General features: G+C 49.2%; 1 protein-coding gene across 1 annotated transcript in view; it reads right to left on the bottom strand.

Moving 5' to 3' along the window:
* The window catches only part of ANKRD13C (ankyrin repeat domain 13C), a 48,169-nt gene extending 34,578 nt beyond the window's left edge, over positions 1–13,591 (bottom strand). Inside the window, exon 1 of the mRNA XM_083157748.1 lies at positions 13,095–13,591. Coding sequence (XP_083013874.1) covers positions 13,095–13,398 — 304 coding nt within the window. The 5' untranslated portion in view covers positions 13,399–13,591. The remainder of the gene's footprint in view (positions 1–13,094) is intronic.
* Between the last annotated feature and the right edge of the window lie 2,496 nt (positions 13,592–16,087).

Consider the following 16,087-nt stretch of genomic DNA (forward strand, 5'->3'; position numbering starts at 1 on the left):
TCGACCCAGTGCCCGCTACCCATAAAATGTGTACAGGGAACTCAATCGTTCATAGTGCGAAATTCAATTGTTGCGCCGTTCAGCACCGAGTCACCGGGAGACCCAGCTTACAGCATGGGACATGGCAGGTTGTGTTAGACTGTACTTTATCACTCTCCGCGCTGTAAAGCATCATCTCCCCCCAGCTGGAATACACTACATTGAAGTTACTTGTCGATGCTATAAAGGGGTTCTACTAATTAAGCTTCTCCGCTAGTGACATGAAGAGCGCGATCCAACGTCACATACAGACAAGAGCGTTCTATGTGACAGACGTTCCGGCATCGCTGAGAACTAACAAGTCACCGGGAAATGAAAGAAATCTTCTGAAGACACGATGATGCCTATGGGGGCGAGCTGCGCACCAGGGATGGCAGATCTAGGGCAGCAAGGACGCAAGTTGTTCTAATAAAACTTTAAACAGCACTTTACTTTTCTGCACCTGAAATATTCATACACCGGCAAGAAGTGGCGCTTGGCGTGTTATGCCTGCGTGAGGAACCTTAAAGTGATCCGCGCACAGACCTGCGTCCCAGATACACTGCTCTCAATGGGAGCTAGAAAGCCAATACGTATTCTGGGGGGTCAACCGGAGAGTCCACATTGAGGTTTCGGATCAATGCAGCATCGGCATCGGTGTTAATTACACGTAAAAGTCACAGAAATATATAATCCCTCACAGATTAATATTAATGTCATGCGTGACCACGTAGTGACAGCCCCACACAGGCCGTCTGATTCAGAGCTGCTAGCAAGGCTGCAATATTTGCAGATGGGCAAAACCATGCTGCACTGCAGGTGGCAGATGTAACAGGTGCAGAGTTTAATTTGGGTGGGGTGTGTTGAAACTGAAATCTAAATTGCAGTGTAAAAATAATGCAGCCAGTATTTACCCTGCACAGAAACAAAATAACTCACCCAAATCTAACTCTCTCTCTGCACATGTTACATCTGCCCCACCTGCAGTACACATGGTTTTGCCCATTTTCCAAACAAATGTGTACTGAGCTCAGATCTGAATAAGGGCCTTTGTGCTGAGCTTTGCACATTTTTAATAAGAAAAGCCCCACGATATAGCAGGAACACCGGTGTAAGCACTGGCCTTCCGCGTGGACGATAGTGAATCGCAGCACCGACCAGGGCTATACACACAGATTGCTTAGCAATAGGGCTGAGGTCGCCCGTGTGTATGCCCTGTAAACATGGGCCCATATTCAATGCGGCCGTTGAGGGGGTTAAGCGGCGGGGATCGCCAATAACAAATGATCCTCACTGTTTAACACCCTCACCGGCCACTCACCCTATTCTACGTTCACAGGACAGCGAGGATTCCCCAAAACAGCGAGGCTCGCGCTAATGCTGGGAGCCCGCTGCATTTAGCCGCGAGCGTCGTTTCATTGGCCGCAAACGCGGATTCCCCCTCGCTCCAAAAATGGAGCGAGGGGGGGGGGGGGTCAGTTGAATACGGACAGGGCTCGCTGTGACAGCTCGCCCCACCATTGAATATACACCATGGTGCGATACTGGTTGAGTCCCAATTTTCACTAGATGCAACAGATTTTGTACAGTGTACAGGGGCATACACACGTTGAGATGTGTGCTACGCATATTTGCTACTCTATTCCAGGTAGGCAATGTCCCGATGTCTAGATCGCCCATACACAGGCTGCGCTGTGTGCGAAGAGATTTTTGCTTAAGCAAGTAAAAAGGCCGGGTGCTGGTTCAAGATGACGTCGATCTGGATCGATATCGCCCATTCTGTACACACAGGGGATTTGCAGTCACTTGCTAAGGTAGCAATTGGACTAGATTGTTAAAATATTATTGGGAACAAGGCTCACAGTTTCAACCGTCATTTAAACCTAGAAAAAAGACTGAATAAATCACTTCCCAGTAAACAATTCTGCAATGGGCCAGCAAGGTTGTCAATGAAACGATGGTTTGCGGCATCCGATCAATTTCCGTGCAATTGGGAATCATTTAAAAATTAAATTTGTGCTCATGGCTATAAAGGAGGGCATATCTCTGCTAGAATGCATTAATCTGACTCGTACCTCCCATGCTGGTAACAATTCCAGAATACTATGCAGAATTCCATGCAAAGGGGTGGGAGGAGTCACGTGCAAAGGGAAGAGGGTTAAATAAATGATAAATAAAGCAGGAACCCTTTTCTAGCCTGCATTACACAGCTGGCTTGGAAATATCTCACCATTTAAAAGGCACCAGAGCAATTTAAAAGGGGGAGGGGAAGAGCATGACAAATACACGTTGAAATTGCTTCAAAAAGAAATCTACGCTGGCTCCGGTACACTAGTAGGAGTATAATCACTGTACTAAAGACCATTTTGCACAAATATCAAGGTTTGTAAAACCGAGTGAGCAGGGACGTTAAGCAGCAGCAGACGGCTGTAGTAAATCTGTTGCACGACAAAATAAATATCATCGCATTTCCTGCGCATCTAGGCTGCGCTGACCGAGAGACCACGGAGATCTGCCAGGAAAATTCATTAGGATTTCATTTAGAGATTTCTCTATGGAATACTTCGCATTAATGACTTAAGAGGCCAAGTAATGGCTGTCGTATCTAAATGGAAAACAGAACGTGGACACGTTGAACTTAATTAGCAAAAATAAATGAGTAATTGTTAAGTGTTGGTAATTTAGTCAGTCACGTGAACGATTGCCCATTTTTTGAAAGGATTAAAAATAGCAGCGTAGATGTAAGTGAATGTCACAGAACGGTTCTGGTCCCGGACAGCGGATGCTGCGAGTGAACAGAAGGCATATAGAGATCGCACGCGGTGACTAATGCCAAATAAGTAGAAAAACACGGCCAAAATAAAACAGGATTTATGGTCTTTCTGATCTGGCTGTGTGGATAGAGGAATTCAGAAGATTGCTGCAAATGCAAGAAGGGGCAGCATGGATGGTGTAAAGCGCTGAGGTCATGGGCTCAATACCCACCATGGCCCTAACTGTGCGGAGTTTGTATATTCTCCCCGTGCTTGCGTGGGTTTTCTCTGGGTACTATGGTTTTCTCCCACAATCCAAAAATATACTGGTAGGCTAGTGTTCCCTCTAGGATTTTTTTTTTTTAGGGCAGGATGCTGATTGACATGCAGGGCATTCCCCCACACCTCTCCCCAATCACAGGGCAGGACACAATCATCCCCCCCAATCACCAACTGAGATGTGAATTGGTCTGTGCTTGTATCTGCCTCAGCCCCAGGGTGAATGACCTGGCAGGTGGGGGTGTTGGCTGGCAGCACCGGGAAATTACAGGCTGACAGGGAGTAACGCGACAGCATTCACCTTGACCTGCCGCTGCGGCTCCTGACTCTCCAATGTCTGCCTCAGCCCCAGCAAGGCAGCAACATGACCTCACAAATCAGGTTGTGGCCACAGACGTGCCCCAGGCTGGGCAGTGCGTTCGCACAGGAAGCCCACAGGTAGGAGCGGGGAGCCGGTACAGTATAGTGTCCTGGGACTCACTGCGATGCCTGGAAATGTAGTCTCCCCTGCCGTGCTCCCACTCCATTCTCAGCAGTGGACTTCAGCGGGTTGTCAGGGGGCAGATTGCAGCTGAAAGAGCCGACATGACGCTGAACTGCTCTTCTGAGAGTGGCATGTCAGCTGTTGCAGCTGCCCTCCGCCACACTGACACACCACTCTCAGCCGAGGAGTTCAGCAGCGAGTCAGAGCGGTGGGGGAAGCTGGAAGAGCAGACAACCATAGATAATACGTTCCTCAGCGCAGAGGTGTCAGAACGTTTTTAGGTTTGGGGGCAAGACAATTTCAGATTGGCGCCCCTAAATTGCTATATGTTTCCCCTGTGTTATGCCACCCTATACTCTGCAATACATCCACCCTATACTCTCCACTATATTACTACATGTCCCCTATACGCCGCACTACATCACTATACTACATCCACCCTATACTCCCCACTACATCACTATACTACATCCACCCTATACTCCCCACTACATCACTATACTACATCCACCCTATACTCCCCACTACATCACTATACTACATCCACCCTATACTCACTACTACATATCCCCTATAAGCCGCACTACATCACTATACTACATCCACCCTATACTCCCCAGTACATTACTACATATCCCCTATACGCCGCACTACATCACTATACTACATCCACCCTATACTCCCCACTACATCACTATACTACATCCAACCTATACTCCCCACTACATCACTATACTACATCCACCCTATACTCACTACTACATATCCCCTATACGCCGCACTACATCACTATACTACATCCACCCTATACTCCCCAGTACATTACTACATATCCCCTATAGGCTGCACTACATCACTATACTACATCCACCCTATACTCCCCACTACATCACTATACTACATCCACCCTATACTCCCCACTACATCACTATACTACATCCACCCTATACTCACTACTACATATCCCCTATAAGCCGCACTACATCACTATACTACATCCACCCTATACTCCCCACTACATCACTATACTACATCCACCCTATACGCCGCACTACATCACTATACTACATCCACCCTATACTGCCCAGTACATTACTACATATCCCCTATAGGCTGCACTACATCCATGCTATACTCCACAATAAATCACTATACTACATCCACCCTATACTCCCCACTACACTACTACATCCACCCTATACTCTGCACTACATTACTACATGTCCCCTATACGCCACACCACTATACTACATCCACCCTATACTCTGCACTATTACACTACACCCCCCCCCCTATATGCCAAACTACATGACACCACTGCACTACATTCACCACAATAATGCATACTTGTGCCACCCTCCACATGATGAAGTCTTCTCTCTGTTCAAAGGAGCTTCACAGTAGAAGAATGGCGACCTTGCCACATGTTAAATTGTAGAGAAGAAGGGGCCCCCAGGAGAGAGCGGAGTATAGAAGGGCTTGATCCTCATGCCTGGACAGAGCATGGAAGAGGGGATATGGGGACTGGATGAGCAGAAGGGGGTTGGGCTTGCTCCTCTGACCTGCCAGTGAAAGAGCAGCAGAGTACAGGGCTGCCTGAGGGGAGAAGGGGGTGGGGCTTGCTCCTCCAACCTGTCAGGTTACAGGGAAAGAGAAAAATTCACAGGGAATAATCAGGCGCTTGGGCAGTAGCTGGAATTCTAAATTAAGCAGCTGCTCAAAACAGGGGTGTGTGTGTTAACAACAATCACGCACATGTGAGCAGCGCTAAAACATTAAAAAAACAATGGCAAGTGTTTGGCGCGGTGTTGAATTTTACTTTCACTAAATATAAGACCACATAAAAATCAAATACAATATAAAAAACAATTGGGGTTAAAAGTAATAATTCCACGCCACAGGAATTTGGGTCAAAGGTGTGGATGATGGCCCAGAAAGAAAGACACAGGTAAGTGCTCTTTACCGGTTCATGTATACCATTGCATTTACAATAGACTCCACTTTACGTTTGACGGTGATCCTCACTAATGATACGGAGCTGTAGGAGAAGTAAAGGCTTCCGCACACAAGGACTGGCTTCCTCTCACTCTGCTAAGTGGCACAGGTGGGCTGCGAGGAGCAGGCAGGCGGGGATCCTTCTGTTGGCGCGGCTGTCCATCATACAGTATGACAGGCGCAGGCTGCGCCCAGCTTTAGTAATTCCAGTGCACCGTACCTTCCTCTGCTACACTACACAGGTGCCTCTCTAATATCTGGGGCAGCTTCCGACACCCCTGCCTTAGCAGCATGTTAGCATGGAAGGGGGGGGGGCGGATGGGCAGGGCACATTTAGAGGTTTAAAAAACAGGCAGGTCATGGCGCTAAAGAAGCAGCTTAGCGGGAAGACTAGTAGGCTAATTGGCTACCAACACAAATTAACCCTAGAATGTCTGTGTGCGTGTACATGTGGTAGGGAATATAGATTGTAAGCTCCACTGGGGCAGGGACTGGTGTGAATGTGTTTTTTTTTTTTTATTCACAAAGAGTTTAGGCTTGTGTTCTGTACACTTCATTTGTGTTTCAGTAACACCCCCCCCCCCGCCTCCACTGTACAGAACACCCCCCCCCCCCCTACTATACAGAATTTCAGAAGGAATTCTAAACATATAATTATGTAGAATGCTCCATTAAATCTAGACAACTTTACTTTTTGTGTACCCATACCAATCTTTGCAACATATAGAGAAAGATGCCAGGTGCGACGCTCAGCGCCGAGTAGCGTACTGCATGGATGGTGTAATGGTTAGTATTACTGCAACACGGCACTGATCAGACCGATTCTGAAAAATGGCTTTTCCAGCCACCACAGAGACTTGGGGCTATTGCGGTGCCTAAGACCCTCGAAGCATCTAGGATACATTTCTGCATATTAGGCATTGTCATTTTACGCTGCACAGTACACAATGCGGTGCCGCCTCTGACTAATTAATTCATACACACAGATAACTGATAGTTTAATAAAATAAAAAGGTGGAGACAGTAGTGCCCGCAGCTTCGTTTGGGAGCGTTGTCTTGGGTAGGGGCTAAGAGAAGCTTGCATCCTCCTGAGATGCCCGTGGGTAGTTTTCCCGCTAGGCTGTTTTAGCGGGGCGCTGCGCCCTGCCCGATTTCTAAAGGGCAAAATGCGCCCTGCCCCTCCAGCAGCGCCCCGCTAAAAGAGCCTGCTGCCTGACTAATGTTGTGCCCGGGGAAGCTCCAGGCACCGCAATCTCTGCGGCGCTAGGCTTCCCCGGCAGCTCACGGACTTCGGCGGGGCCAGTTCCGCCCCCTTGTACGACGGAGGAAGCCCGGGCACGCCCCCTTTGGTGACGCGGCGGCCCGGGCACACCCCCTTTGGGAACGCGACGGCCCGGGCATGCCTACAACGATGACGTCGGCGGGCCCGGGCACGCCTCCTGTTGTGACGCGACGGCCCGGGCACGCCTACAACGATTACGTCGGCGGGCCCGGTCCGCCCCCATCCCATACAGCGGCGCCCTGCCCCCAAAAATTCCTAGGGGGAACACTACGTGGGTATGCAATAAGGATGCACAAAGTTTACTTTGAACTCACTTTTGTCTTTTTAAACCAATACGGTTTCTGAGCAATCTGTTTCTTCCCATGTCTACTGGCAGCAGCGGCATTATACAGCCAGCGGTAATGTTATCCTGTCACATTACAATGCTATTAGATTTGGCCTTTTCGTTTTGGATTTTCTGCGAACCAAGTGCATTAATCTGCAAGCTTTTGGCACGAAATTCCTCTTCCAGGTCTCAAAGTCATCTCCCCTACAACACGCCGCAGTGTATCAGAAGCTTCTGTGAGGCCGGCGCTGCCAAGTTCTGCTCTGTAATGATTACAGCGGCGATTCTATCGCACGTCACCTCCGACCGTGAAACAAAAGACGTATCGTGTAATTATCAGGATCGTGTAGTGTGCGATTGGATGGCGCACAGCTAGATGTGGAACTACAAGTTCCTGCAAACCTAAAACCAAATATCCATATAGAGTGCCCGTAACAGACAGAAATGAGCACTTTTAGGGTCAGACGTTTCCTTCACCTATTCTGCATCCAAATGTCCTTTTTACCATTATCCCTAAACCGCAAACAAACGAGAATCGGACCCCTGGAAACCGTAGCAGAGACGTCACTAAGCAGCAGAATTATTACAGGTCACGAATGTATATAGATATATTGGAAGCCAGTGTACTAACAGGATGCTCTGCATTAATACACCAGTTAGGCAGGAAACCTACTGCTTAGGATTCCAATCACATATTGGAATAGCAATATCATCAGAGTGCTTATTAACAAGGGCTGGACAATATGCAGCGTCTAGCGGCACTGCTGGCTGAGCACTGGAAGCCGCTGGGAACACAGTGACTCACAGATACAACAAGGAATAATCTATAGCTGGCATGCCTGCAGTAACAGGACTAGGGTTCCTTGTAAGCAGCCCTGCTGAATGGAACGCATAGTACAGCGGTTCTCAAACTGTGGGTCCCAACTTTCTCAGCATGGGGTCTCGACTCCACGTTGCTGACTACACGTGTGATGTGATGGGTTATGGTATATTAGACTCCCCCCATCACTCTGTGCCCCCACAATGCTGCCATGTATGTGCGGTCTGCTGACTACACGTGTGATGTGATATGGTATATCAGGCTCCTCCCATCATGTTGTGCCTCCACCATACATACTTACTTTTGACAACTACTTTCAGGGAGATTATAGATGATAATAAAATTGTGCCCAGTGCCCCCATTGAAGGGGGGTGTCATGCTCCACCCAAGGGGCGTGTTTAGTTCCATATATGGAGAGATTGTAAAAAGATTGTGAATGTGGCACCTAGAAGCGTGGGTATGCACTGCTACATATGAGGGGAATCTTTTTAAATGACATATGCAAAGGAAGATGATCCCCAAAGCAGTTAGTAAGAGCAACTATACTTGGTAAAGTGCTGGGAAATGGTGCTGATGATTCTATGTTAATGTATCCATCTCATTACTTTTTTTCCCAAAAATGTAACCGTGTAATGTGGGCTAGGTGAAATGAGGGAGATTGCTAGAATAATGAGGGAGAGAGTGAGATTGCTGCTATTTCAGGGAGTCTCCTGCAGAATGCAGGAGGGTAGGCAACTATGGCCTCCACAATGCTGCCATGTATGTGCTGTCTGCTGACTACACGTGTGATGTGATGGGTTATGGTATATCAGACTCCTCCCATCACTGTGCCCCCACAATGCTGCCATGTATGTGCTGACTACACATGTGATGTGATGGGTTATGGTATATCAGACTCCTAAAATCACTCTGTGCCTCCACAATGCTGCCATGTATGTGCTGTCTGCTGACTACACATGTGATGATGTGATGGGTTATGGCAGGGGTGGCCAAACCTGTCCTCAAGATCTACCAACGGTGCATGTTTTCCAGGCAAACTGTGGATTTATAGTAGGAATGACTGCAGCTGGTTTGAAAATGTGACAGTTAGTTATGACTACAGCTGTGCACCAGCTAGGTAACCTAGAAAACGTGGACCGTTGGTAGATCTCGAGGACCGGTTTGGCCACCCCTGGGTTATGGTATATTAGACTCCTCCCATCACTCTGTGCCTCCACAATGCTGTCATGTATGTGCTGTCTGCTGACTACATGTGATGTGGTGGGTTATGGTATATCAGACTCCTCCCATCACTCTGTGCCTCCACAGTGCTGCCATGTATGTGCTGTCTGCTGACTACACATGTGATGTGATGGGTTATGGTATATCAGACTCCTACCATCACTCTGTGCCTCCACAATGCTGCCATGTATGTGCCGTCTGCTGACTGACTACATATGTGACGTGATGGGTTATGGTATATCAGACTCCTCCCATCACTCTGTGCCTCCACCCCTTACTGTTCGAGGACAAATCAAAACCCCACATTATGTGCAGCCTGTGGGCTCATAGCCTGACAGATCAATCAGGACATGGAGAGTAACTGCCTGATTGAGGCCCTAAGTGGTAATGTGCAGAGGTGAACACTGTGCTGGACCCCTAGACCCCCTGGAATGTCACCATCTTTGTGAAAGGGGAGACGTTTCTGATAAGCAGGCCACAATATTATAGGCTTCATCAGCAAGGAGGCCAATGTTGCCTTCCATAGAACCACAGGGGCTCATCCTGACTTACATATCCATAGCAATGTACACAGTGTGATAACCCAGCACACACTGGTAAAGACCAGCTATACACTATGATGGCAGATATTCCAAGCACCCCAAAAGCTCTTTCCACCTAGGGCAGTGGTTCCCAAACTTTTTTTAATCACGGCACCCTAGAGCATCAAAACATTTTCAAGGCAGCCCTAGGCCAAATGCTTATCACATTTAGTGCACTAAGTCACAGTTATGTGGTGAGGGAGAGGATTTGCTTCTGTTTGTGCACATATATTATGATTGGCAGCCACCAGCACTGGTTTTGCCTGTTACATTGTCCATTCAGAATATGAATTGATCCTGGTCCACCAACCCAAGGCACCCCTGCAAGTGTCCTGAGGCACCCCAGGGTGCCTAGTCACACAGTTTGGGAACCACTGACCTAGGGTATCAAAATCAAGAACTTACTATTTCCAATATTGTATCGGGAGTGCAGTAGTATAGCTCCATACACACGGAGCAATTTGGTCACCGAGCCATTTTAACTTAATATTGCTCAGCGACCAAATTGCTGAGGGTCCCGTTTCCATCAGCCACGGTCGCCGATATAAATGGAGTGCGACTAACGATATATCGTGTTATAGCCGCGAACGATACATCATGACTTACTTTTATTTATTACCAGTTATTTACATAGCGCACACATATTCCGCAGCGCTGTACAGAGTATAATTGAACACTCACATCAGTCCCTGCCCCGGTGGAGGTTACAATCTATATTCCCTACCACATGTACACGCACACACAGACATTCTAGGGTTATTTTTTTGTTAGGAGCCAATTAGCCTACCAGTATATTTTTGGATTGTGGGAGAAAACCGGGAGTACCCGGAAGAAACCCACGCACATACAGGGATAATATACAAACTCCACACAGTTAAGGCCCACACACTGGGCGACATTGAGTTGCAAGCAGATCAGTGGCCGTTGGAGCTGCTTTCAGCTTAAGACCCGCCCAGTGCGTACAGGGCAGCGGTGAGCGCGCCCCCACATCATAGCTGCCACCGCCACTCATCTGACGGTATTACCAGCAGATGAGCGACGGGGTGCACGGCTTGCCATAGCGTCCTACTATGGAAAGTCATCTACAATGTGTATGCACTGAGTGATTTCCAGCCCAGCGATTTTCCCCATCATCGCTGTCCATACACACCCAATGTTTTAGGGCCTTGGCGGGAATAGAACCCATGACCATTACACTGTCCATGCTGCCCAGACTGACTTTGCCTGCAGCGATGTAGTAAGACGCAGGGTGTGGATGTTATTTGTGCAGCTGAGTCATTTGCGTATTGTGGTGAAGCCTGTCCAGATGCCACCCACATGGTGAATTCCTCTCTCCCTCTGGCGGCTTGTGATCATCTCCCAGCAGCACAATGAAGAAAACTAAAAACTTCATGTCTGTCTGATCGGGAACATCCGGAAGTGATCGCTGTCGGAACAGTTAGAAATTACCTGTGCATCTAACTTCACGATAGGAGTGCCGATAACGATGGGATTGCATAGCGCCCCCGTCGTTCCAATCCCTCCCCTGCATTATTGCATGCAAGAAAGTGGTAACTGCTGTACAGATCGTGCATTTCCCATATCTGACCCTAAAGACCCTTCTGCTCCCTTGTAGCGTATAACAATTATAGTGTATTTATATGAAGCAACAAGAGTTCTGCAGAACAGTTACCTCCAGTCATTGACCCCCCGCCCCCCACAGATAGAAGGCAGAGGGAGAACAGCGATTGACCTATAGGGGTGCGACATGAGGGCCTCAGTCACCATTGCGACGTATACACTGCTGCCACCTGATAATGAGAGGAGGGGGCTCTCCCACTGACTGCGCTACAAGGTCCCACGCAGGTTACAGATAAGAATCATGTACAGGAACAGTCATATACTGGGTGGTTAATCAGTGACGGCTGTGGTATGTGGATGTACAGATATGACTGATACCAGAACATGCCATAGCAGGAATCCCCGCTCAGGAATCACTTGCTCTGGGTAAGTCCTGGATGCAGCAAAATCTACACCTGTCAGACGTAAGCGGGAACCAGGACAGTGATTATATGACTCATTAAGGAGCGGGTAACAACCATTACTGTGCAGTAAACAGTGCATGATACACACACATTATATAAACACGTACATGAGATAACTATACATAGGTATATACACAGTGCTCACAGCGTCAGGGTAGGAGAAACTGCGTGAGAACTGGCGCCATGGAAACATATCATGGATGCACTGCGCGCGCGTGACCTTAGCAACCCCCCCTGAAATCTCCATGCAGTCCCAGCTCTAGGAAGCAATAAATGAATTTTCGCAATTTCCGACAGGCGGATTTTTACAAAACAGATCCGACTTTTAGAAAAGTCAGATCTGTTTAGATGGAAACAGCGATGGATTGTCGCATTCACAGCCATTTCTCAACAATCCCAGGGCGTTTTTGGGCCACTTTTCGACCCTCGAGAGGCAGAATTCGCCCTGTCAAGATGCAGACGAGTTGGCCGAAAATGACCAGGGATTCCAACTGTCCGGATGCTCAGTCTGAATCCCACATTGAATACCCCCCCTTAAGTGTAGATGCCGTCAGAAATAGATTACAATGTTACACAAATAAAGTAGTAATTCTACAGCATTATACACCCACACTTATGAGCCCTACACACATAGGTTGGGCACTGCTGCAACGCTGTCGCTCAGCACGTAGCGTGAGCCGTCACCGCTGTGTGCTGAGCGAGCTGACAGCGCCTGTGTTCTCTGGTGGATGTGACTGTTGTGAGTCACTATAAAACTGTCCGAATTCACACAAAAGTGATCATCACCCCATAGAGGTTGCAGGGTGTGTGATCAGGCCATTGCCGGCGGTGATATGCCACTGTGAAAACCCACTGCACCCATCGCAGCTTATTGAATTGACCACTATGTGGGTCATTTAATTCTAGGCGAATTGTGCAAATTGCCATGGCGCTCAAATGCCATTAACCCCTCTTACACGTTTGCCCAGGCAACCAAATACCCAATTCGCATCACAAAGTAATATATATATATATATATATATATATATATATATATATATATATATATATATATTCTATCTTTAGTGTGCAGCCCTTGCGATCTGATTGGACCTGAAACACATGCGATTTGCCAGTTTTAATCCGATTTGTCAGCCCAATGTGTCAAAATCAGATTAAATCGGTCACAATGGCACAAGTGTACATAAACACATGGATGAATGCTATGGGCAGCTGGCAGTGAAAGGGCGCAGCTGCTGCAGAACCTCCCGTCGGCATACACATGGCTGAGGTGCGAGGCACTGGTCACATGACTGAGGTGCGAGGCACTGACCGTGGTTGTCCTTCTGGCTGATGCTGTGGCTGCGGATGAGGGAGGACAGCCGGCGGATGTCACCCTTGAAGACGCACTCGTGCACGGGGTAGTGGCTGCCGGGCTTGGACTCCCCGTCGGTCAGGGCCGGCTGGGACGGGGGCCGGATGAGCCGGTGGTTGGAGAAGCCCTTGCCGCTCTTGCTCTTGCTGCCCCGGGTGAAGGTGCCGCCCCCGGCCGTGGCCTCCTCATCGGGCTCCAGCAGCTCCTCGTCCTTGCACGGCTTGTGGTCCCGGCGGAGGGAGCGGATCTTCTCCCCGGTCATCGGGGCGTCGGGTGGGGAGGCGAGCGACGCAGGAGGGGGAGGCGGGGACAGGCCCCGGACATGCGGCTCCGGCCCGGGAGATCCGACACCGGGTGAGCACTGGGTTCAGCGGGCGCCTCACATCCCTCACGGAGAGCGCAGCACAGCAACAGCGGTGGCCATCTTACACAGCCGCTCTCGCGAGATCTGCCAGCCAGCCCGAGAGAGAGGAAAGGGGCGGGGCGTGTGAGACGTCACAGTGACGTGTGCCGGTGGTAGCGCATGCGGTGATGCGGACGGTTCGTGGTTGTCATGGAACCCTGTCAGGAGGCGGTGGCCTACAGCAACCAATCATCTTATAGCTACCATTTGAATAGACTGTACTAGATGAATGACACCTACATGCTGATTGGCTGCTATGGCCTTCCACCTCCTATAGTTAGCAACTAGGGTTACCACATACCTCCCAACATGACCCTCTCCAGGAGGGACACATTGCTCTGTTTCTGGACTTCTCCCTTAATTAATGATTACCATCACCTGTGGTGAAACACCTTTCTAATCAATTAACCTGTGTGAAACAGGTGATGGCATTCATACATTATGAGGGAAGTTCAGAAACAGAGCAATGTGTCCCTCCTGGAGAAGGTCATGTTGGGAGGTATGTTACCACCACCCATCAGTCCAGAAATTAATACCGGAGTCCGGAGTGGTGATGTTCCTGGACTATACAATGTCTAGTAGCTGCCTATTCCCAGACATTATATAGTCTGGGAAAGCCACCCCTCAAGCCTACGGTCGTAAGTTACGGACTCAATCCCGGAAGGGTGGTGGTAACCCTGTTGGGTGATTGTTTTGCCATCAATGGCAGAGGTGCCCTTACATTTTTTTTATTTTGTAGTGACACATAACACGCATACCCTCCAACTGTATGGAATTTGGCGGTACAGTACCGTTTTTTTAACAGTCTGTACCGGCAAATATAGATTGTACCAAATGTACCGGTTTTCTTCCCTTGCGGTTAGTCACTCACTGGTGCACATAGTTTGATCTCCTCCTGGCTCCCGGGCTCTGGACGGTGTCAGCCTGGTGTGCCGGCTCTCCCCCTCACATGTTCCCAAGAGTGCATTGCAGCCCGGTCCCGTGTCATAATGTCATAACGTTACTACCCGCACCGCACACCCCGCGTAGTCAGGGCAAAGGCAGTTGTCTCAGCCCTCAGTCTCCGCATGCACAGTGTGAAACTTGTGGGCGTGAATCTGCCTGAGGGCTGTTAGAGGCTGCATTTGTGGCGCTTGCCCAGCACAGCCGGGTCCTGCAGCGCTGTCAACGTGTCACTGCCATTCCCGAACTTCCGGTCCGGGACTGCGTCACTGCAACAGTTGCTAGATGCTCAGCACGTCTCTCCCTGCCAGCAGAACCTCTTTCCCAGTGGTTGCCTAGGTGACGGGGAAGCCAGGCAGCAGTGGGGAGGTAATTAGCCAGTACACCTGTGGCGGCATGCAGCTGCTCTCTGTTACTAATCAGGGGTGGACACACAGGAAGCAAAAGTCCTGTTTAGTTTTAAGTTAGTTTCTATAGGCAGTGTAGTTCCATGCTTGCTGCTTCCTACCGGTAGCTGCCCGGGGCCCTTGGGGTTAAGGCTACACTGCCACTTGCCGACGTAAGACCAGGTGGCATACAAGTACCGGTAGATGTATACAGTCTTATGGGAAAAGGGCTGTTATTGGCAAGAATGCTCGCTTGTGTGCTCAGTGGACTTAGACATGGGTGTACTGGGTGACTACCCAGAAGACGTCCAGGGGCCCCTCGGCTGAAGACCTGCAGTCCAGTATCCATAGTGGTCCTGCCCTTTCATCTGTTCCATCACCCTCTAGGCCAGGGCTGGGCAACACCGGCCCTCCAGATGTTAGTGAACTACACATCCCAGGATGCTTTGCATTAGTTTTGCTATGTGGCCATGCTGAAACTGATGCAAGGCATGCTGGGATGTGTAGTTCACTAACATCTGGAGGGCCCGCGTTGCCCAGCCCTGCTCTAGGCGTTCCCCAGCACTCCCTGGTGAGTGAAACAAGGGCTGAGTGGGGTGCGGTGGCCAGCAGCGCGCTTGACGGGGGGATCTTCTCATCGAAGTCTGTCTGAAGCACATCAGACTCGCTAGTACACTGCAGAAAGTAGGTGGCTGCACTAATTCCATCGTGTGACAAGTCTCTTCCTCCCAGACATCCCCCAGAAAGCAGTGCCTGCGGTGTTGCAGTGTGTGTGGTGGAGGTGGGGGGTGCCAAAATGCCCAGTGAACATTCAGAAAGCGGATGCGGCCACACCCCCTTTTCGAACTTGTACCTATTTCTGGCCTTTAGATGTTGGAGGGTATTTAACACGTACCCCCAGCCCTTCTCTGATTGGTGCACTGCATTCCTGGGACCCACCATAGTGACACCCAGGAATTAGGATAATTTATTACACATTGTTAAGCCCGCCCCTGGAATACAGTTAAACTAGCCAAATGGAGTCTGGCGGCAGGGTTAATAGTGTGTAATGGCTTATGCTGATTGCGATCAGCACTGGCGATCCCCAGGGGATAGATCTAGCACATACTGTAGAGTACATATATGATGCTGTGTATGTATATGTGTGTTTAGCAATCCTCCCTTGCACTCCCATAGTCGATGCCCATCAAGCGTAGAAACTAGGGATGGACGATCAGCGT

The sequence above is a fragment of the Crinia signifera genome, chromosome 8, assembly GCF_055691185.1.
Source record: "Crinia signifera chromosome 8, ASM5569118v1, whole genome shotgun sequence".
Lineage (NCBI taxonomy): Eukaryota > Metazoa > Chordata > Amphibia > Anura > Myobatrachidae > Crinia > Crinia signifera.